At 50.5% G+C, this 22,375-nt stretch overlaps 1 protein-coding gene across 1 annotated transcript in view; it reads left to right on the top strand.

Annotated features, from left to right (window-relative positions):
- The first annotated feature begins 505 nt into the window (after positions 1-505).
- Positions 506-22,375, top strand: part of PKP1 (plakophilin 1) — a 48,497-nt gene continuing 26,627 nt past the window's right edge. Inside the window, exons 1-3 of the mRNA XM_058039888.1 lie at positions 506-707; positions 8,320-8,420; positions 20,386-20,807. Of these exons, the coding sequence (XP_057895871.1) occupies positions 506-707; positions 8,320-8,420; positions 20,386-20,807 (725 nt within the window). The remainder of the gene's footprint in view (positions 708-8,319; positions 8,421-20,385; positions 20,808-22,375) is intronic.

Below are 22,375 nucleotides of genomic sequence, written 5' to 3' on the forward strand. Positions count from 1 at the left end.
TGCCCCTGCAGGCAGGGCCATCTCTTAGGGCTGATGCAGTTGGGGCTGAGGGAAACACTGGAGCCCTAGAGGAGCCGTGTGGGAGATGCTCCAGCCCCGGGGAGCACCGCTTCCCACCCAGACCCACAGAGCCTCAGCCCGACCTCTCTCAGTGCCCGTGCCCAGCCCTGGAGCCCCCCGCCCTGGCACCGGCACGGCCGCGGCCCCGGGGCTGGGCAGGGGCTGGGGCAGGCCCGGGGCCGGGCAGGCCCTCAGCGGCCCGGGGGTGCCGGGGCTGGCGGGAGGCGTGGGTGTGTGCGGGCAGGGCTGTATATCCAGTCTGGCAGAGGGTGTGACTGCTCACACGCCGGGGAGCCGAGCTGCGAGCAGCAGCCCTGAGACACCCTGGGCCAGGGGACGTATGGCAAGGAGGGCTTCGGGGGACTAAGCCCAGCAGAGCCGGTGTTCGGTGGCCCCGTGTTGTCCGTGCGAGCCGAGTGCAGCCCCGCGCCCGCGGCCTCCAGCCATGCTCCACTCCCCGCTGAAAACGGCGCTGGCCTACGAGTGCTTCCAGGACCAGGCCAGCTCCACGCTGGCCCTGCCCTCGGACCACAAGCTGAAAACCAAGGGCACGGGCAAGCAGCGCGTCCAGGAGCAGGTGATGATGACGGTCAAGAGGCAGAAGCAAAAGTCGTCGGTGTCGTCAAGCGTGGGCCACTCAAACCGAGGTAAAGTCCCGCAGCGAGGGAGCCTCCGGGGCAGGGCTGGTGCTGGGGCTGCCTTGGTGGGGTTTGTGGAGGGGGCACAGATTGCTTTGCTTCTCTCCTGGCTCACCTCAGGCAGGTGGTGCCAAGATCTCCTGCACTGGTTGGAAGGGTTTAGGACAAGGTACAGAGCTGGAAGCGTCAACTCCTTCTTGGCTGGAGCTGATCCCTGGGAGTGCTGCTCTGCTCCGCATCCCTGAGGCACTTGGACGTTTCAGTGTGTACTATAACCAATTTTCCCTGGGTCTAAAGCTGGACTAGCTGTCTGATTTTGCAAATCCTTCCTCTGCAAGTGCCCCCACGGCTGGAATTCCCCACCACCCCCTCCTGTGGACGGCAAAGCTGACGGTGCTCCTCCTCCGCCCTGCCGTGGGCTGCGGCTGGGGCTCTGCTGCTCCTGAGCGCAGGGCAGGTGCAGAGCAGGAGGCTGTGCCCACACACGGGACACAAACCTCAGCTCGGGACTCACCTCTGGAACTCCCAACACATCTCCCAGTTACAGGCTGAGAAGTGTGGGGTCTCTGGGACCCTGATGGGAGTGGTAGGAAGGAGATGAGTTGGGAGAAGTGTCCCTGGTGTTGGTTGGTGGGGGTGTTTCACAGCCCCCTTCACTTTGCCTGTGTTGGGGTCCAGGCGGCCACTCCACCTCTGTGCACTGGGTGTGTGCCACAGAAACAATCAGCTGAGTCCTGCAGCCAGGTGTCCCACTGGAACCCCTCCTGTTTGGATCAAGGCTTGGCAAATGGTTCTCTCTGCCGTCCTTGTGTCTGGAGAAAGCTGATCTGGAGCTAAAGCCCAGCATTCCCCAGCTGGAAGCTGCAAACCCAGGGTTGTGACAACTTCTGTGCAAAACCTTCTGGCTTTTGGAGGTGCTTTTTCCAGCAGCCACAGAGCTCTGGCCTGACTGAGTCCACCAGGGAGAGGAAATCCCGAGGCTTTGGGAGCCATTGGGGTGCTGGAGCTGGGACTGAGCATTCAGCTGAGTCTGGAGTGAGCAGCATGGAGGGGGCTCCTGGGTGAGCTGGGCCAGGCTCCGATACCTCCTTCAGGAGCTGTGCCTTGTCCAGCAGCTCTTCCAAGCTGCATTGTGAGGCTGAATCCTGTGCTGGTGAGCTGCCATGGTCCAGAGACATGTTTGGGGCTGGATTAGCAAGAGAAGCTGGGTGGCTGCAGGCTGCTGGAGGGAGTGTGGAGGTGGTGCTTCCTCGGGAGCCATCCCTGCTCTGGAGCTGCTGGAACACAGGGTATGGAGCATCTCCAGGGTGAGGGCAGGTGGGCTGTGCCAGGAACAAATCCCTGCTTCCTCCGTTTTTGTCAACACAGATTCCAACAGGTGAAGGGGGGCTGGGGCAAGTAGAGCTTTCCTCTGCCACCAAAGTGGAAGATGGGAATCTCCTCCCACCTCCAGAGGGTTTATTGCCTAAGGTGTTACAGTGACAGACCTGACAAAATAAAATTCACAGCAGGATGAGCTGAGTGGCTCTGGATGGAGAGGGAAGTGGGCAGAGGGATCCACAGGCAGGAAGGAAGGGAGGCAGAGGGGGATTATTCAGCTTGGAGAGGAGCCCAGGTGAAACCTCTGGGAAAGGGAAAAAAAAATAGCACATTCCCAAATTGCCAGTTTCTGCTCAACAAGCTAAACCCCTCCTCCAGACACTTTGGGGAATGTCTGGGAATGGGAATTGCGTGGAGATGTGCAGCTTTGGTTTCTGTGTCCCGGGGAAGCTGAGTCACATCCCACTCCCAGGAGCTGCCTCCAAGTGCAGGGCCCAGGCCCCCCCTCCCCTCGTTCCCACCAGGGGTGGTTGGCCAGCAAAGGTGCTGGGGGCTGATTCATCCCATGGATTCCTGGGTGGAATCCCAGAAGGGTGAGAAGTTGCTGGTTCTTCCCAGGGCTGTCTCCTTGTTGGTGTCGGAGTGGGTCAGGCTCAGCTTTCAGGTGTTGAGTTTTACTGCCCTTGCCCAAAGATCAGGTGGGATGCCCTGATGAGAAAAATTTGTTTTTCCTACAGAGAGGCTGTGTGGATCTGTTAAGCATGGATTCTGCCTGCCCAAACCCTCATCCAACTTCAACTCCCTGCATCCCCCGGGATTTCCCAGAGATGCTCCTCAGAGGCAGCACAAGCTGGGGGATTCCCAAAGGCCCCCACAAGTGCCTGAGTGCTTTGTTCCCTCTGCTCCCAGACAGTCCCAGAGCAGGGCTGGGCAGCTCTTGGGCCAGGTCCAGGTTTGTTGCTGTGTTTGGAGCTGTGGTTTGAGCTGGAGCTGGAGCTGGAGCAGGGCCCAGAGCTTCCCCCACCTACAGGAGCCGTGTCCTGGTGTGTGTAGGATGGGGAATATGGACATGGAGCCCTCAAACACACAGCAGGGTGGGGGTGTTGTATCCTTTAGGGGGGAGCACACCCTCCCTCACTATCCCAGGGATTGATGGAGCCATAAGTGAGTTGGTGATTGGGAGTCCAGCAGGTCAAGGTCTTGTGGCCTCTTTGGAGATCTGGTGTCCCCCAGGGCAAGGTGGCCAGTGTGGGCTCCAACTGGTGTGCACTGGGGTGGCACAGTGGGCAGAAAACTGCTGCCAGCAGAACACTCCTGAGCCCAGGGGGGGCTGGCTCAGCACAGCAGCTGCAGCTGCTCCCAAGGGTGGCTTTGGAGTCTGGGATGTGTGGGGTCTCTCCTCCTTAGGGGTTGGGTCTGTGGGCTCTGCTCTAGGGCTTATCTGTCCTTCTCCCCATGGCAACACCAAACTAGATGGCTCCCCCTGAATTTGTGAGTAATGCACATTTCCAGGGAAAATTAATTTCAGTAGCGTGGCAGAGGAAAAGGCCAGGCCAAGCTGAACCAGCTCCTTGTAGCCATCAGCTCTGTTCTACAAAGTCCTCTGGCTAAAGGAAGGTTCTGCCAGTGGTTTGCCACTGAGGAGACACATCCAAGGAGTGTCAGATCCAACTGTCCTGTGGCTGAGCTGGGATTGAAAAGTTTCTGTGCTGGCTGTGGCTAAGAGGAGAGTAATTCCACCAAGGTCTGATGGGACCCCATCTGGCTTTAGTGGGGATCAGGACCCTGATGTGAAGGAAAGATGAGATTTAGGGGATAAAAAGTCTTTTGAAGACTTCTGTAACTTCCCCCAGCTTGAGATGATTCAGTGAAAGGTTCTACTCTTCCACAAATCTTAGATTATTGGGATACAAAAAATCCCCATTAGCTCATAGGGCAGAAGGCAGAACTGGAGCTTTGTCATTCCTGCAGGAATCTCCATGTCTGGGATTTCACTGACACTTCTCCCCTAGAAGGCACCCAGGCTTTGCTTTGTGCCTCCCACAGGCCTCTGCTCTCCCTGTGTTTTTCCTATGTTTAATCATCCTTATTGTTTAAAGCTGTGCATAGTTTATGATTTAACTTGCCTAGCCTGCACTGCCAGTGACTGGTTCTTGTCTTGCCTTTCCCTGCCACAGATTAATATTTATTAACAGAATCCTTTTCCACAATCTCCACGTTGGCTCCGTGTGTCCGGCTGGCTTTGGGAAAATGGCACTTGGAGCGCAGCTCTCCTCCTGCCAGCAGTGCCAGCTGCAAGAGAGGAGAGCTGCCATTGAGGAGAGGAAATAACTCATCAAGAACAGCTACACTGGGTTCCATGCTCTCAGTTTGCTCTGCAGTAATGGATAACAGGGATGGAGAAGAGGGTGAGGGCAGTGGGAGCAGTGTAGGGGGGCTCACAGAGATGCACCGCAAGGTTTGCACTTCTTATCTGCTGTAATTGAATTTCACCCTCCTGAATTGTCCCACTGATGATAAAAGAGATTTTAAAGTGTCTAAGTTTTAAAGGAGATGTCATAGGGGAGTGATAATTTGGGGAGGGGGAAATCTCAGCAGCCTTCAGGGTTGTTTTCTGCCCCACATGGTCACTGAGAGGCTGCACCACATCTGGGTGGTTCTGCCACATCTTTCCAACTCTGTCCCAGCTGTTGAGGGTCCTCTGTCATGAGGAGAAGCTGAGGGAGGTGAGAAAGTGGCTCAGCCTGGAGAAGAGGAGGCTTCTGGCTCTGCACAGCTCCAGACAGGAGGGGACAGCCTGGAGGGGTCGGACTCTGCTCCCAGAGAACAGGACAGGAGGAGAGGGCCAGGGGAGTTTCAGGTTATATTTGGGGGAAAATTTTTTCATGGAAAAGGTGGTCAGGCCCTGGCACAACTGCCCAGGGCATTGGTGGGGTCACCATCCCTGGGAATGTTCAAATATGTGTGGATGTGGCACTTTGGACGTGGGTTAGTGGTGAGCGTGGCGGTGCTGGGGGAATGTTGGACTCTTTGATCTTAGAGGACTTTTCCGAGCTCACTGTGGTTCTGTGATTCCCTGGTTCTGTGTTACTGACTCTGTGTGTTTGCCCAAGTGCACATGGGCCCTTCAGGGACCTAAACAGCTGCAGGGGTAACAACAGCTGGGACACAGACCTGTGGGCACAGCCAGAACAAAGCACGAGGGGGGCACCGCCTACTGAGAGCATTTCCACCTGGCCCAAATGGTCTTTGTGATTGCCTGGGTTCATCCCAATTCCAAGGACCTGGGACCAGGTTGTGTGGGCTTTATTCTTGAGGTGTTTGAAAGAGGGATCTCCTTCCTGTTCCTGGGGGCTGGGGATACTGGCTGTCAAGCTCTCTGTCAAGATGAACCAAGCAGAGAAGTGTCCAAACCTGCACAAAGATCAGGTTTTCTTCAGCCACCTCCACCAGAAAATCCCCAGATTTTTTCCTTGTCTCAATACTGAGCTCTCCAAGCAATAAATCCCAGTTGAGTAGTGGCAGGAGAAACATCTTCTCAAACCAGCAGGGTGACTTCAAAATGCCTTGAATGTTTGAGGTTCTGTATAATTCTGTGTTTATAAGCTCTTATGTACAAGTTCTGGTAGGTGAAGGCAACCCTTCCCTGCTGGAGAACATAAACTTGAACCCGCTGCCTGATCTCCTGAATTTGGCCATGGAGCAGTGAATTTATGAAGAAAGTTACAGATGTGCCTAAACTGGCTTGTTTTGGGTATCTCCTTGCTCTGGTATCTCCAGACTCCCAAAGTCTGGAGTGCATGGCAGGAACAGATCCTGAAAGGAAAAGTGTGGTTCCCAGGCAGGACTGGTCAGGACTGGTCAGAGAGACCTGTGAGTCAGGCACAGAACCCCTTTTTACAGCTGCTCACTCAGGAAAATGGTCCAGCTGCTCTCACCTGCAGTTACAGAATGTTTACAGAGAACAAGAGGCAGATTTGAAGAAGGAATTCCCAGGAATTTATCATGGAATGGCTTTACCTTTCTGTTCAGAATTATGGTTATCAGCCAACTCTGTGTCCTGGGGAATCACCTGGCCCAAACTCACCACTTCCAGCCCTGCCTTGCTGCTACTGAGGCCCAATACTGATGTCCTGATGTGGAATTGAAAGGAAATCCCAGGGTGGAGAGGGAGCACAGGGTGAAGGGCTTGACTGAATCTCCCATTGAATTTCCCTGGCCACTTCTTTGTCTTATCAGCAAGTGCTGTGCAGCTTTTTGTGCATGAGGCACTTGGGGCTGGGGAGATCTGGCTGAAGAGCAGTGCCCACCAAATCTCCAGACTATGGAAAAGGAGCTCCTATGGTTTCCTGGACAGGGGCAGGGCTGAGACCCGAGCTGGCTGTTGCCTGTTCTCCATCCAGGGATGTTCTCCAGGTGCAATAGAAAGCAAATCTCATTATTTACACCACATCCACAGGAATCATCTTCCTGAGAAAATGCAAGAATTTTTAGCCACAAACCAAATCACCATAACAGGTTTTCTGGGTGCCTCAGGCAGGGCAATAAATAAAGTTTATTCCAAGGATCAGTGGCTGGAGGAGACTTGAGTGGCTCCAGGGCCTTTGTGGTCAAGCTTATCCAGTTTATCTCAGAGATGAGTCTTATCAAACAGTCACAGAGATTAGGATATTTCTGACATTATCCACCAGTTTAGGTGCACAAGTTAGGACAGGTAAGTCCTGATTTTGTACTTTGTTAGACATTCAGAGCTTCCCCTGGAAGTTAATTGGAGTGTAGGGTTTGCACTTCCTCATAACGGGACCTGAGATGCCACAATTATTGAGCACTTCTCAATATGTGAAATGAAAATGAAGCTGAAATCACCCTAAACTCTTTTGGACCATCCAGAGGGGGCTAAGGGAATTCCATTGTGGAAAGAGAATCATTCACTTCATTTGTCTTGTAGTGATGAATGTGGTATTGAGTAAAAAATACTTTTAGGAGGGATCCAAAGGTTGCAGTGCCAGAGACTGCTGGGAGAGCTCTTGGAAGGGCTGGGGTTGGTAAATCCAAATTCTGGTTAAAGCACTGAGAAACAGAAAAAATGGCTGATGGGTTCCTCCTGATCCAAGATATTTGCATCTTTAAAAAACAAATCTGAGATCCAGTCTCATTTATTCCTCTAGCATCCCAAAAATAATGATGGAGATCTATACATTTTCAGGAAAAGAAAGTATAGACACACAAAGTGATGTTTTAGAGACAAGACTGGAATTCAAAGAGTGCAATGAGGTTTTGAAGTGTTTGATTGTTTTAGATCCCCAGGTGTTAAATAGACTGGGTCATCCTTTATCCATGGTGTTTGTTAGTGACCATTGACTGATTTTAGCAAGCCTTGCTCAGGCTGCTCGTGCTGGTGGGATTGGTAGGATTCAGACATGGAGTGAACTGGTGAAGGGGTCAGGGGTAGGTTTTGCCTTCAGAGAGAGAAATTCTGTTTACTGCAAGTCTTCTATGGCCAGACATTCTGGGACATGTAGCACAAAATATCATCAGGTTCCTCTCATACTACAACTAGGAGGCACCAAGTTGATCAGAGGAAAGGAACTACTTGCCTGTGAGCAAAGGCTGAGAGAACTGGGATTGTTCAGCCCTAGAGAAGAGAAGCTTTGGGATGATCTAATTGTGCCCTTCCGGTACCTGAAGGAACTGACAGAAAACATGGAGAGAGATTATTTACAACGGCCTGGAGGGACAGGACAAGGGGGAATGGCTTCCCACTGTTAGAGGGGAGAGTTAGATGGGATATTGGAAAATAATTCCTCGCTGTGAGGGTCGTGAGGTTGCCCAGAGCAGCTGTGGCTGTCCCATCCATGGGAGTGCCCAAGGCCAGGTTGGATGGAACTTGGAGCAACCTGGGACAGTGGAAGGTGTCCCTGCCACGGCAAGGGTGGAACTGGATGAGCTTTGAGGTCCAACCCAAACCATTCTGGGATTCTGTGATTCCATGATGTCAGACACCATCCCCAACTCTGACCTTTTCTGCTCCTTTGCTTTAGGTTTTATGGCACTTGGGCATCTGTGCTGCAAACCTTGGGGAGCCCTGGGGGGTCTGTGGTGTGAGGGCTGGAGTTCCCAGCAGTGACAAGGGCTCCCCTTCCTGCCTATATTCCCTGTGTTCCTGTTGAGATTTATAACTGTCACTTTTCCGTAACTAATCTCGCTGTTAAAAAAAGCTTTGTGCTCTGAAAGGGACCTGCTGGGAATCCTTTCTCCTGGGAATGCTTTCTCATGCTGACCATGCCTTTTCCATTTGCAGGTTCCATGTATGATGGTTTAGCTGATGGCTATGGCTACGGGACATCCCGGGGCAGCTACTACACCAAAACCCAGACAGGGAACAGCAACTGGGGATACCCGGTAAGACCCTCCTTGATCTGGGACTGTGGCATGGTCTGAGGTCCCCTGGACAGCAAGAAAATCTCACAGTCACATAGGGAGGTCACAGTGCTTCAGAAACTCACCTGATAGGGATCCTGACTCTCCTAGAAAGGGATTCAGTGCAGTGGAGGAGGAGGATTGAGGGCCCCAAGCTGCTTTTTGTGGGGATTTTAGAGTAACCAAGATTTAGTTTGCATCTGCAGGTTGGTATCCAATGGCACAAGAGTTTGGAAGCTGCCTGAGGGATCAGGGTTGGGTTCAGACTATCACAGCTCAGTTCAAGCCTGGAGCACATCCAGGGGTTCCCATCTTTGTTCCTGTGCACCAAAACATGGCTCTGAATGACATGAATGTGGCTGGGGAATGTGGAGCAGGGGATTTGCATTAGAACTGCTGTGCTGCTGTTCCCAGCCTCAGTGCTACAGCAGACCCTTCAGAGATATTTTCTCTGTGCTTGCAAAAAAGTGGGTCCAGTTCTTCCACAGTGATTTCCAAAAAAATCATTGTAGATTTCCAGAAAAAGCACAGGTGAGATGGTACCTGTCTTTGTGCAGTGTGAGTCTGGACATCCCACAGAGCTCCTGGTCCTTGGGGACAGATCCCTGGTACACAGGGAATTGCTCCAAACCTCTCCACAGTCCACTGGGACAGCTTGTGCTCATGTTGCCCCTCCATTTCAGGCCTGTGTTCTGCTGTTCCCTGCTTTTCATCAGCTCTAAAGCAGAAAGGAGCAATTCACAGATCTGGGATTTGAATATGAGAAAAGCAAAGGACTCCTTTCAACAACCCTGGGACTGTAAAGCAGCTCCATGTCAGCCATCAAGGGTTTGAACCAGGAAAGGTTTTGGTGGCTCCAAACACACAGACAGGGCTGCAGCTTTTCCTGGTGCTTGCCAGATCCTCTGCTTGTTCAGAGCACATACATTCCTCAGCTTCAGAAGGATTTACCTGGGTCTTTCCTAATAGCCTTGTTGGAGCATGATGTCTTCGAGGCAGTGGTGTCACTTGCTGAGTTTGCTTCACTGGGTGTTCAGTAGGAAAACTGGGAGCACTGGAGTGTCTTTGAAATGTTTCTTTCCAGCCAGTCTGTTGGCCCATTTCAGTGTCCCTTCCTGTGCTGGTTAAATCCCAGCCAGAGGGGCTCCTGTCCCCAGATGGGAAAAGTTTGTTCAGAGGAGGCACCAAGTTGATTGGGGGGATGGAGAATTCTGCTGTGAGGAAATGCTGGGAGAGTTGGGATTGTTCAGCCTGGAGAAGAGAAGTTTTGGGGTGACCCTACTGTGGCCTTGCAGTACTTGAAGGAGCTACAGGAAAGATGAAAAGAGATTATTTCAAGGGATGGAGTGACGGGACAAGGGGGAATGGCCTCAAACCAGAGGGCAGAGTTAGATGGGATTTTCTTCCCTGAGAGGGATGGAAGAAATTCTTCCCTGTGAGAGAGGTGAGGCCTGGGCACAGGTTGCCCAGAGCAGCTGTGGCTACCCCATGCCTGGAAGTGTCCAAGGTCAGGTTGGACAGGGCTTGGAGCAGCCCAGGACAGTGGAAGGTGTCCCTGCCCATGGCAGGGTGGAATGAGATGGGCTTTGAGTGTCCTTCCAACCCAAACCATTCTGGCATTCTGGGATTCTGTAATGTGTCAGAGCACAGGTCCATCCATCCAGGTCTCCTGTCTCTATCCCTGAGACAGTGGTGGAGCCCTGCAGAAGGTCCAGCCATGGTAACCAGGCAGGGTTTTGGTGGCCACTAGAAAAATGCAACTGAAGCAGTTCTCGAGGTAGAGGTGGAGCACCTGAGCTTCAAGACTCAAACAATTGGGATATTTTGTTTTGATATGTTGCTGTTTGCCTGTTGTGATTCTTGAATGGAGTTTGCTGTGCTTTGTCCAAGCAAAATTGCTCTGTTTCAGCCATTCTAAGGGTTTGTAGATGGGTTTTTTGGTAAAGATGGAGGAAGCCAAGGCCTGGCTCTGCTCATGCTGGTAAGGTGCTGCTGCAGTTGCTGCTGCTGGCGTGAGGGTTATTGTTTCCAGTTGTTAGTTCCTGATCTTGTTCCCAATCATTATGGCAGCTGGACAAATGCTGGGTAGGTGGGCATGCCACTGGCTGCTGGGGGTTTCAGTCAGCAGTGTTGGTGTTCTGAGGAACAGCTGGAAGGTGGTGATGAAGGTGGTAAAGTTCAGGACCTCCATTAGACAAAACAGTTCAGTCCCTTCAGGCTCTCTGGGGATTTAGGCAGCTCTGTCTGTTCTCTGAGAGACTCCTCTGCACTTACTGAGGAGGGAAGTTGTTTCTCCAAATTTAAGTGTCATGCAAGTCTTTAATTCTAGATATTTTTGATAAAAGTCTTCAGGATCTGTGTTACTTCAGCAAAAAGGACTGGGACCTGTGAAGGATTCACAGCAAACTTTATCTTACCTGAGTCTATCTGAGAATCAGCCATTTAGTCCTGACAAGTTGTCTGACTCCTCCCCTGGCCAACGAAGGCAGAGGTAGGGGCAGTGATTCATCTGCTCCACCTGGGAGATCTGTCAGGTCAGGATGAATCAGCGCCCCTGGATCCCTATCTCTGCCACAGGAGCTGGATGGAGCAGGGAAATGAGTGCACAGGGAGATGACTGCAAGCAGTCCCAGGAGCCACTGGCACTTTGGAACACATAACCTCAAACCTAAATGTGCTTAAAGAGCTCAACAGACACCAGACTCCCCAAGCACACTGAGCAGCCTCCTCCATTCTGCTTTTTCTAGACAGTATTAAAGGTTCCACACATCCGCCACCAGCCTCCAGCTTGGGATAACTTCAGCTTTTGTCTACAGGCCTGTTTGAAGTCTGTGCAGGTTCTGGGCTTCCTAAAAAATGTTTCCTGTTTGTACTTCCTGGGTTGTAAGATGTGAAACAAAAGATAAAGCAAATCTATTTTTGAAGGCAAAGCTGCTGGACTTATTTCCAGCTGGAGCTGGTGCTGTGAATGTGTCTGAAAAGGGGCAAAGTCCTTTGAGGTGCACAGGCAAGCTCAGATACTCCAGGGAAGTGACCCAGTGTAATATTCAGGGGAATAGCTGCCTCCCAGTCCCCCTGGAGTTAAAAAGGTTCAGTGGGAAATCCATTTCCAGGGTGTTGTTCTGCAGCACCTGCACCTGAGACACTGCTTTTGGAGTGTCCTGATCTAAGGCACTGCCTCAGATGGTGACACTAAAGGTGTCCTCTCACACCCACAGCTCCTAAAAGCTGCTATCCCCGACTTCCTGCTTTTGTCTTGTTTTGTGTCTTCCTGGAAGTGTCAAACTTTCACTTCTGTGTTTTCTTCCCAATCTTGTGAGACTAATGTTGAAATATTAGAGTAAGAGAAATGATGGATCTGGAGACAGAGCTCTTTCTGGATCAGTCAGTTTGGAACAGGCTGCCCAGGGCAGTGGTGGAGCCCCCAGCCCCAGTAGTGTTCAATAACTTGTGGATGTGGCTCTTGAGGACATGGCTTAGGGTGAATGTGGCAGTGTTGGGTTAATGATTGGACTCTTTGATCTTAGAGGGCGTTTCTAATTTAATGATTCCATAATTCCTTGTTTCTAACACTTTTAAACTCTCCAATTCACCCATTATTACAAATGACATTCTTTTCTGTTAATTCCCCTTGTGGGCTGCCTCATTTGCAGCATCACTGTCCCCAGTGAGCCCCTTCTCACTGCCAGTGCAAGGAGCACTGAGCCAGTGGGGCTCTCCAGGAGGCACTTGGAGGGCAGTGGGTTTGCTCCTGGCTGCAGCATTTCCTTGCCTCATGTGTCAGGGGCTGGCACAGCTTTCAAGGATGGGAATTCCTTTGGGAATCCCTTTGCTCAGATCCACACTGGGATGCAGTAATGGACCCTCTGTGTCAGGGTGATACTTCAACCCAGGTGCTGTGGAGCCTTAGAAACATTTGTCACCCCACTGCCACTGTGAGCTGGGAGTGGCCAGCAGTTCCCAAAGCCCTCCAGCCTCAGGAGCTGTGTCCTGGTGTGAGCAACACCTCAGGTCCCACAGGAGGGGCAGTGGTGACCACGATTTACACAGACAAACCCAGGGGAGGGTTAAGGAGGCTGAACTGAGCACCTAGAGCAGTGCAGTCATGGCAGAAGCCTCAGCATGAGCCACACCCTTGTCTCTGACAGCTCAGTTCACCCCAGAAATGGAGTTTCTCCAGCAGTGCTGCAAAGCCAAAGCCAAATGGGTCCATGGGTTGGAGGGACCTTGGTGCTCACCCCAACTGCAGGTACAGCTTTGGAGAGGCACAACCAAATCCTAAACACATGGAGGGCAGCATGTGGGTTCCACCAGCAAAGACCTTTGAGGCTCAGTTCCCACCCAGCTCTTGCCTGGGTCTGCTGGGTTGGCAGGTCCATTGCTGACAGGGACTTTGGGCATTCCCAGGTCCCACAGCATGACCAGGACGAGGTACAGAGCCTCCCTGGCTCTCCATGCTGCTGCTTCCACAAGAAGGAAATCCCCCACATGATGTGGATGTGTCCAGTGTGTCCCCCCAGCACTGCCCCCAACGAGGGCAAACAAACCCTGGATGTGCTGGGGAGGGAATCTCAGATGTGACCTGTCTCCAGCAGATCCTTATACCCACAGAGCTGAACTGGGGCTTTCACAGGATCACAGGATCACTGAGCTTGAACAAGATCTCTGAGATCATCCAGTCCAACCTTTGACCCATCACTGAGTGCAGGGTCCAGTCATTTCTTGAACACCTCCAGGGACATTGACCACCCCACTGCCCTGGGCTGACCACTCCAATGTTTAACAACCATTTCCATGGAGAAATTCCTCCTGATGTCCCACCTGAAACTCCCCTGGCACAACTTGATGCCATTTACTCTTGTCCTGTCCCTGATCCCTGGGAGCAGAGCCCAACCCTCCCCAGGCTGTCCCCTCCTGTCAGGAGTTGTGCAGAGCCAGAAGGGCCCCCTGAGCCTCCTTTTCTCCAGGCTGAGCCCCTTTCCCAGCTCCCTCAGCCCCTCCTGGTGCTCCAGACCCTTCCCCAGCTCCGTTCCCTTACATGTACAAGCTCCAGCCCCTCAGTGTCTCTCTTCCAGGGGAGGCCCAGGTGTTACTTTAGCAATGGTTCTAGGAGCAGCCGTGCTCCCAGACCAAGGAATATTTGGCTGGTCTGGTGGTACTGGATTAAAGCAATTATCTGTAGTAATTGCATCCGTTATGGCACTAATGAGAAACACACACCAGTGATCCCTCTGCACCAGAGACTGTAGGAATATTTATAACCAAAACTCCTCTGTGGGACAAAGTGTCAGAGCTTTCTCTCTGAAAAGCATTACCTGAACAAGAGGTGGTCACTGTTGTCCCTGCCTGCCTTTGCCTCTTTGGACAAAACCTCTCATTGTCAGTGGGAGCTTTGTTCCATAAGGATTTCAGATCAAAATTTTTTGTCTGTTGTGACAATGCATCCAAGCTTAAAAAAACCCCCAAAAGAGAGTGGTTTGGATAATCTTGCCAGAGAAAACAAAGGCTTAGAGTCACTGCACATCATTGCTTGGTCAGAGCTGGATATCCCTGGGAGGTTTGCATGAGGCTTTAGGCTTTGGAGCAGCAAGTTGGACACTGCCTTCCTTGGCCAGAACAAACAGAATCAGCAAGACCTAAATCTCAGCTGAATGAGAAAGAAGAGATGAAAAATCATAGCAGCTCCTGGGAGAGGTGGGAAGGAGCATTTCAGAAATAGATAAACAATGTATTTGCTGGTTTTGCAATTTTTCTCCCTGCCATGGAGGGAGCAGCACTCAGAGGCTTTCGCAAGGAGCGTGAGGAGCTCTCCCCACCCAGCACTCAGGGTGGGACCTGCTCAGGTTGCATCTCCTGTGCTTTGCCCTCCAGCCTGGGAGAAACCTGCTCCTGACGTGTTTATACGGAGCCCTCACTTCTCTGTCTGCAGCTCTAGAAACAAACAAATTGCAAGGGAAAAAAAATCCAGGCAGGTAATGAACTGATGGCGTCCTCAGATGCAGAATCAGAACCACCCAGTTCTCTGGGAGGGCTCTGACGTGGGAAGGCAGAGCTGGATCCGGGTGCCATTCCTGGGCTGATGCACCTTGCTCTGTGCTTCTGCTTCTCTGGAAACTAGGGGGAGGACAGAGACTTCTCCTGCCAAGCAAAAGGGTTTGTGGAAGAAAAAAAACAGAAAAGGACTCATGGCTGATGGCTGGGGAAATGCCTTTTTGACTTTCTCTCTAGTACCACTTTTATTCCAGCTGAAATAAGAGGTTAAAGATGTTTGTTTACCTGTCTCGTGTTGGATATTCCAGTTGTTGTTCCAAGAACATACTGCAGGCTGAGAACTGGAGATCCACAAATGCTCATTAATCTGAAGGCAGGTGGGTGCTGCTGCCAGGGAGAGAAGCACTTCCTGGGCCTGCCAGGAGCAGCAGAGACAGCAGTGCTCATTCCAGTGCCTTTCCTCCCTCCCTGCTTTCCCTGTCTGACTGTGAATGAACTCCCAAGGCCTGGCCTCACACAGACACACTCATTTCACAGTGGGGAGGAGAAGTTCACACTAAAATTCTGAATGTCAGGTGGCCTGGCTGCACCTGAGCATCCTCCTGCATCCTAAAGCCTAAAGACAGGGACTGCCAGGGCCTGATGGAATGGCTGGAATCAGAATCACAGGATCACAGGGTCACAGAAGGGTTTGGGTTGGAAGGGACTCACGAGGTCATCTCATTCCCCCCATGCCATAGGCAGAGACACCTTCCACTAGCCCAGGTTGCTCCAAGCCCTGTCCAACCTGGCCTTGGGCACTTCCAGGGATGGGACAGCCACAGCTTCTCTGGGCAGCCTGTGCCAGGACCTCCCCACCTTCACAGGGAAGAATTTCTCCCCAAAATCCCATCTAACACTGCCCTCTGGCAGTTTGAAGCCTTTCCCCTTGTCTTGTCACTCCAGTTACTGATGAAACATCCCTCTCTATGTTCCTGTAGCCCCTTCAGATCCTGGAAGGTGCTGTGAGGTCTCCACACAACCTTCTTTTCTCCATGCTGAACATTCCCAGCTGTCCCAGCCTGTCTCCAATGGGGAATTGCTCCAGTCCCCTTATCAGCTTGGTGGGGTCCTCTGGACTTGCTCCAACAGTTCCATGATGGGAGCACCAGAACTGTGCAGAGCATTGCAGGTGGGGTGTCACAAGAGCAGTGTAGATGGGAGAATCCTCTCCCTCCCTGCAGCCCACACTGGGGGATGAGCCTGGGACACGGATGACTTTTCTGGGCTGCTCCTTGGCAATCCAAGGAGTTGTGTGATGGAAGGGGACACCTTCCAAGCTGTCCCGGCTTCTCAGCTCCTGTGGGGAGAAGCCTCAGTGACAGCCTGAACCCTTCAAAATGCTGCCCAGATCCTGCAGTGCACAGGGAATCACTGCCTTCTGTCTCCACCCCACTGTGAGGGACTTCCTGGTCTTTCCCATCATTTCCCCACACTCCTGAAGGGCAGAGGGGTGGATGGCACACCATGCACACACCTGTGGGCAGTGGGCAGATGCAATTCACAGCAGTGGGAAATCTGGGCACTGATGAGGTCTGAAGGCCAGAGATTGATTCTTTCCTTTCACTGCTGCTCTTCTGCACAGGGAGAGCTCCCTGCACCCAGAGTGGCATCAGCAGAAGTTGGGAGCTGTTGTCTGGTAGCTCTTAAAACCACAGACTGTGTGACACCTTTGCTCTCAGAGATGGCATCTCTGCAGACAGAGTGCTTCCCTTCTTCCTCGCTGGGTGTCCTGTCTCGCTGATGGCTGCAGGAATTCCATTCCCTTGGCCACATTTGCTCCAGTCCCTGACTTAGCTGGGTCAGAATTCAACACAGGGATTTCGGTTTTACTGTGGGGAAGCTTTGCCAGGACCAGGAAGGGATCAGGTCAGCCCCACTCCTGCAGGGATTCACAGGCTCAAGGTCTGAGGTCCATTGGAGCTGGCAGGAGAATCCTCATCGATCTGGAGCCGTTGGATCAGGCTCCTGCTGCAAAAAGGAATTCTGAGATACCAATTAGGTCCGTGCCACTTGAAAGAGATTAAAATGGGCTCAGCCAAGCATCTGGTAGAATCAGCAATAAAAGTCCTGGACTGCCTTTGGTAATGAGCTTCACATCACACGGGAACGATTTTCCCATGAGTTTGCAAAAGGCTCCCCCGCCCTGCTGGGACCTGCTCGGACTTGCAGCCAGGGCTCCTGTGTTGCAGAGAGGTGTCTTTGCAAACAGCTTCACCCGGCTCAGGGCTGCCAAGGAGGAGGACAACGCTATGGCCCCTCTAAAACCCAGCAGGAAATCGAGAACCCGTGATTCTGTCACAGTAAACAGAGAGTCCCCCCTCCCCTCAGTGAGTGCACTGCAGAGCAAATCCAGCTTTAGATAAACAACGAGTTCCTCTTCCAGGTTTCCTGAGTCGGTTTCAGCAGATGCCCAGGGGCTCCACAGCTCTGCCAAGCTTCTGACAGCCCTGCAGAATAATCCCAGCTTAAACTGACTCATAAAGAAAACCAGCAGGGCTCACATCTGACAAACTGCTCTCTGTCCTGTGGCTGCTGCCACTGAGCAAAAAGTCCACCCTGCACCTTCCCACTGCAGCCCTGTCCATCCCTCACTGTCCCCAGGGTTTCTGAACCCAGGAAAATAAATTGAAATGAGGATGACATCAGCTCAGAAGGAAATATATGGTAGCTCATGACTTCATGGAAGGTCACTTCGCTGTTGCTGTGCGTGTGCTGCATCCCAAGCAATGGGATCAGAGAGCCTGTGTATGTGGTGATCCTGGATTTATCCTGGGCAGCAGAGGGCTTGTCCCACTGCCAGAGAGCCCCCAAGACTCATCACATTGTACTGTGATGTGGCTTTTCTTTTCACCTGCAACCTGTCCTTCCCAACCCCTCTGCAGGAGGCTCCAAACCTGCCCCTGCCCCACTCAGCACCAGGTTTGTTCTATGTCCTCTGGAGAAGGCACAGAGAGAAGCTGCTCGCCTTTTGTCCCCTTGCAGCACTTCAACTGTTTAGATGCACATCTGAAAATATGAAAACTACTCAAAGAATAGTGATTTGGGCATCAGCAGAGCTGGACAAAAGGGCTTAGTCCCACCCAGGTGGTGCCAGGGAAGGGTTTCAGCCGTTACCTCTGCAGCTATCTGGGACACAGCTGAGAGGATTCCCTGCATTCCTGAAGATCAGTTTGTTAATGGAAATATTTAGCTTAATTAATTAACATAATGACAATTCTGCAGAGTGTTGGAGGCAGAAATGATGCTGAGTGTGCTGGGGCTGGGATGGAGTTAGGGCAGAGCTGAGGGACTCCAGGGTGAGCCAGCAGAGGATTCCCATTTCTCCATCACAGAGTGTTTCTAGGTTAGGAAATATGGAAATTTTTTTTTTCAGTGACGTGAACTATTACACCAGACACAGGCTTTTCACAATTCCAAGGAAATTATTAGGAGCCAGTGTTGACTTTTCTCTCCCAGCCAAAGGGACCCTTGAGTGGCCGTTGCAGGAAGCAGCACCCAAAGTGCCCCTGCTTAGAGTTGGATGAGAAAAAAACACTTTGATCCAACAGGAGACCATGGAGAAGCTTTCCCAGGATAATCAAAGGGACATGGAGAAGGCAGTTTTATTCCTTAGTTCTTTTTATCCCTGTTTGCTGTATATCTTGGAGATCTCCTCACCATACTGCTGAGGGGATGCAGAGCACAAACTCAGCATCGAGGGACAAACAGCCCTAAAACAATTTCTTTTCCTTTCTGGAGTACACACCTGAATGAGTTGTCTCTCATTTGGGCATAACCCTGCAGGCTCCCACAAGCCAGAACTGACATCCCAAAGGTTTAACATGGCAGAAGATTGAATTCAGTCCTGGTGTGGCAAATTTGATGCAAATCTGGAGGACTTCTGATGAAGGCATTTTGAACTGACAGCAGGGCAGCTAAAGCCATCTTTTTGTTTTGCTAATTGTAGATGGTTTATTTTACCATCTTTTATCCTTTCTTTTTTTATTTCCTGTCTTAGTCATCTCAGTTTTTATTGCATATTGCCCATTGTTCCCACAGCATCCCATTATCTGAGCAGATACTACACACCTTGTAACTCATAAGCTGATATTCATTGTCTCCACTTGTTTCTTGGCTCAAGAAACAAGATTCAAGAATCCCTTCTTACTCATTTTTCACTCCCTTTACTCCCTTTCTAATAGATGGCATGGAGAAGAAAGGAGCATAAGGAAATTAAAAATAAGTGCAGGGACTGCTGGAAGGCTCCATGACAATGAGAGATATGCAGTGAGGTGCTGTAGTTACAGGGTGGGTTAGACCCTGTGTGTTGGGAATAAAGCACTTTCTCTATTGCCAGCTTTCAGCTTTCAGTTCTAATTAAAGCTCCTGGATGCCACATCCTGATCCCTCAGTGTCCCTGGTACCCAGGTGGGGTCTGGCTCCTTTGTAAGGGCTGCAGGTTGGATAACCTCTCTCAGGCGTCTGCCGACCCCAAGGTGTGTCAAAGTCTCTTTTTCCAGCCTGGAAACCGAAGAAGGAGTCAGGATTCTTCTGTTCTGGTTTTCAAGGTTGTTTATTTTCTGTTATCTGTAACATTCTTTCCCTGGCCTGCTGAGGTTCCTTCAGCAGGTCAGTCAGTGGCGCACTGCCTGCCTTCAGGGTGGTGTTGTGTTTTTATACTAAAAACTATCTGTACTTTATTTACAATTATTTTCCAATACCTATCACCTATGTTAGACAGTGTGTTCCTACTCTAATCCAATCCAAAAGTGCCACCATCACCCAGAAGATGGAGGCTAGGAAGAAGGAGAAAGAAGGACAAGGCACGCCCAAATTCCTCCATCTTGGAACTCCTAACCCCATTCTAAAAACCCCCAAATTCTACTTTTCGCCCTGTGACAAACTAACTATCATTCTACTTAAATTTTCGTGGCTTGTAATTCCTCATATAAGGTTAGTAATTTTTTTTCCATGGGTCAAAATCAAAGGCACAGGGGTCTAGGGCTCTGTGCCAAGGTCTCTGAGCCCCCTGGCAGGGGCTCCAGCCCTCCAGGGCAGCCTGAGGGATGTCCTGGATCCCAACAAGCCTCCCATCAATTTTGGTCATGAAAACACTTGGGAGGCCCAGGAAAGCAGTAACAGGCAGCCAGGCGGGCCTGGCCATGCCCAGCTCAGCCCTGACGCCGTGTTTGTGTTTGGCAGCTGTGAAAAACGCCAATCACTTGCTTATAAAATTTTAAAAGTGTAATAGTAATAAAATGATTATAAAATAATAGTAACACAATTAGAGTAATAACAATTTGGACAAATTGAATTAGGACAATATGAGACAATAAATACAAAGAGTTACGGATGTCCGGGTACCTTTTCCTGGGCTGCACGAGCCTGAAAAAGGACCCACGTTAACAGAGGATTAACCCTTAAAAGCAATGGCCTGTTGCATATTCATACACTTCATACACGGTGCATAAATTCTGTTCAAATACAGGATTCTGTCTGGTCATCATCAACTTCTTCCTCTGAATCCTAACAGCGCCTTCAAGTTGGGAAGAAGTTCGTTTCTTCTGATAAGAGGGCAATGAATTCTTTTTCTCTGAAAGATTCAGGTGTCCTGTGGCTGCTATCTCACTGCAAGTCCTTTCTTTAAAAAGAGAATCCTACGTAGCATAGTTTCTATTTTAACATTTTTTATAACCTAAAACTATATTTAACACAGTACTTAAGAGCATTAATACAGCATTACTTTCTAACACTACACATATAATATATGCATGTATCCATGTACTCAGATGAACTGCGCCACAGTCTAAGGAGCACTGACCAGACAAGCAGTGAAGATACTATGTAGCATTTTAAAGAAGGAATTTTGCAAAACCGTATCTTTGATTCATCTTAAAATCATAATATCACAAAACACATGCATTTCTCACACTAGCTCTACAACGGGACGCTGAAGCGGGACGTGGAGAACCGGCGCTACAGCTCGTACAGCCAGATGGAGGGCTGGGCCAGCCGGGCGCACAGCAAGGCGCTGTGCAGCCCCCGGGCCGGCAGCGATTACTGCTTCGTGCAGAACATCAAGAGCAGCCGCAGCGAGCCCGACCTCTACTGCGAGCCGCCCCGCGGCACCCTGCGCAAGGCGCACGGCGGCGGCCGCGCCGAGCACAAGGCCACCCTCAACCGCCAGAGCATCTACAGCAGCTGCAGCACCCAGCAGGGAACCAGCAGGACCAGCAAAAAGGTGCCAGCGCGGGCCCTGTCCTGCCCCTCGAGCAACAAGCCCGACGTGGTCTATGCCCAGCCCGTGATGAGCTGCAAGCAGGACGGGGTCTATGGACAGGCCCAGTCCAGCTCCAAGTAAGTGCTCTTGTTATAAATAAGAAGCTTGACTAGGTCAATATATCCAAGTAAGTCCTCTTGTTATAAATAAGAAGCTTGACTAGGTCAATATATCCAAGTAAGTCCTCTTGTTATAAATAAGAAGCTTGACTAGGTCAATATATCCAAGTAAGTCCTCTTGTTATAAATAAGAAACTTGACTAGGCCAATATATCCAAGTAAGTGCTCTTGTTATAAATAAGAAGCTTGACTAGGCCAATATATCCAAGTAAGTGCTCCTGTTATAAATAAGAAGCTTGTGACTAGGCCAATATTCAAGCAGCAATCAATTTATTAATTAATATGGTGAAGTATGAGCAATACAGCGCTGGGTACAGTCGGGGATATTTTCCCTCCAGCTGCACACCAATACTTGAGGGTTACAGGTATTTATAGGGGTACTCATAAAGTTTCTCAGCAGTTTCTATTCCAATTTTTACTCATCAGCAGTTTCTATTCCCAATTTTTACGTCACAATTCTATACCCATTGTGATTTAGTTTTTCTCAGGATGTATCCCAAAAGGAGTATCCTCAGATGGTGCTGGTCTGGTTTCTGAAAGAAGAATCCCATCTGGTGAGGTCCAGCTCTCCAGATGTGGATCCACCTTTTAATTGCAAGGACTATAAATCTCATAACGGTGATGTCCAGCTTCCCTTGGTCAAAACTATAAATCCTTGAGATGATGTTCATCTTCCTTTCTCAAGCTGTTTTTCTCCGCTTTATTAAGGCATGAGATAAGCACATTTCCTTTTTATATATTCCAAAGCTATAGTTTCAAGGATACAAGCAATATTCTAAAATTATACTTCAAAAGGTTATTATTGCAGAACTCTTTAAGGATTAACTACAAGCAAATGCAACATCCTTAACACTTTAATTCCAGTGCTCCTAAATCAACCAAGGTTAATTGCAAACAAAAGATAGGTTCAAAGGCCTTCTTCCATGCTTTACTTTCCTCAGTTATTATTAGAATTCTCAACTGTCCCATGGTCGGTTTCCACACATGACAATCACAAATACACACTTTACCTGTATGTACCTGACACCAAACACAGCTTGGTATTTCACACTCTGACCCTGAGGGAGCCTGGGCAGTGCTGGGAGCTCTGCCCACCAGAGCCGGGCACCTGAGGTGCTGCAGAGCCCTCAGCAGCGCATCCTGCAGCTAAGTGGGTCAGATGAGTCACTCTTCAGGGCCTTATTGCATTTCCTGGGCTGTGGAGGGGAGCTGATAGGACTGGCTCAGTGCAGATATCTCTGCTGTAGCTCTGTGATATTGGGCAACACAATCCCTCAGTGTCTGTGGTGGCATTAACCCACAATGATATGAGGATGGGGAGGTGAGGAGCAGAAGGCCTGGTGTGCAGTCATGGTGTCTGTCCTGGCTGTCCTGCTGCTTCAGCCTGGCAGAAAACTTACCCCAAAAAAACCTGTCTTGGAAGGAGTCAGTTCCAGAGGATCTGACTCAGAGCAGAGCTGAGAGCCTGCTAAGCAATGATGTTTCCCTCTCTTTTCTCCACCCAGCCTCTGCTCCATTTGCCTAAA

Source organism: Melospiza georgiana, chromosome 23, assembly GCF_028018845.1.
Source record: "Melospiza georgiana isolate bMelGeo1 chromosome 23, bMelGeo1.pri, whole genome shotgun sequence".
Taxonomy (NCBI): Eukaryota; Metazoa; Chordata; class Aves; order Passeriformes; family Passerellidae; genus Melospiza; species Melospiza georgiana.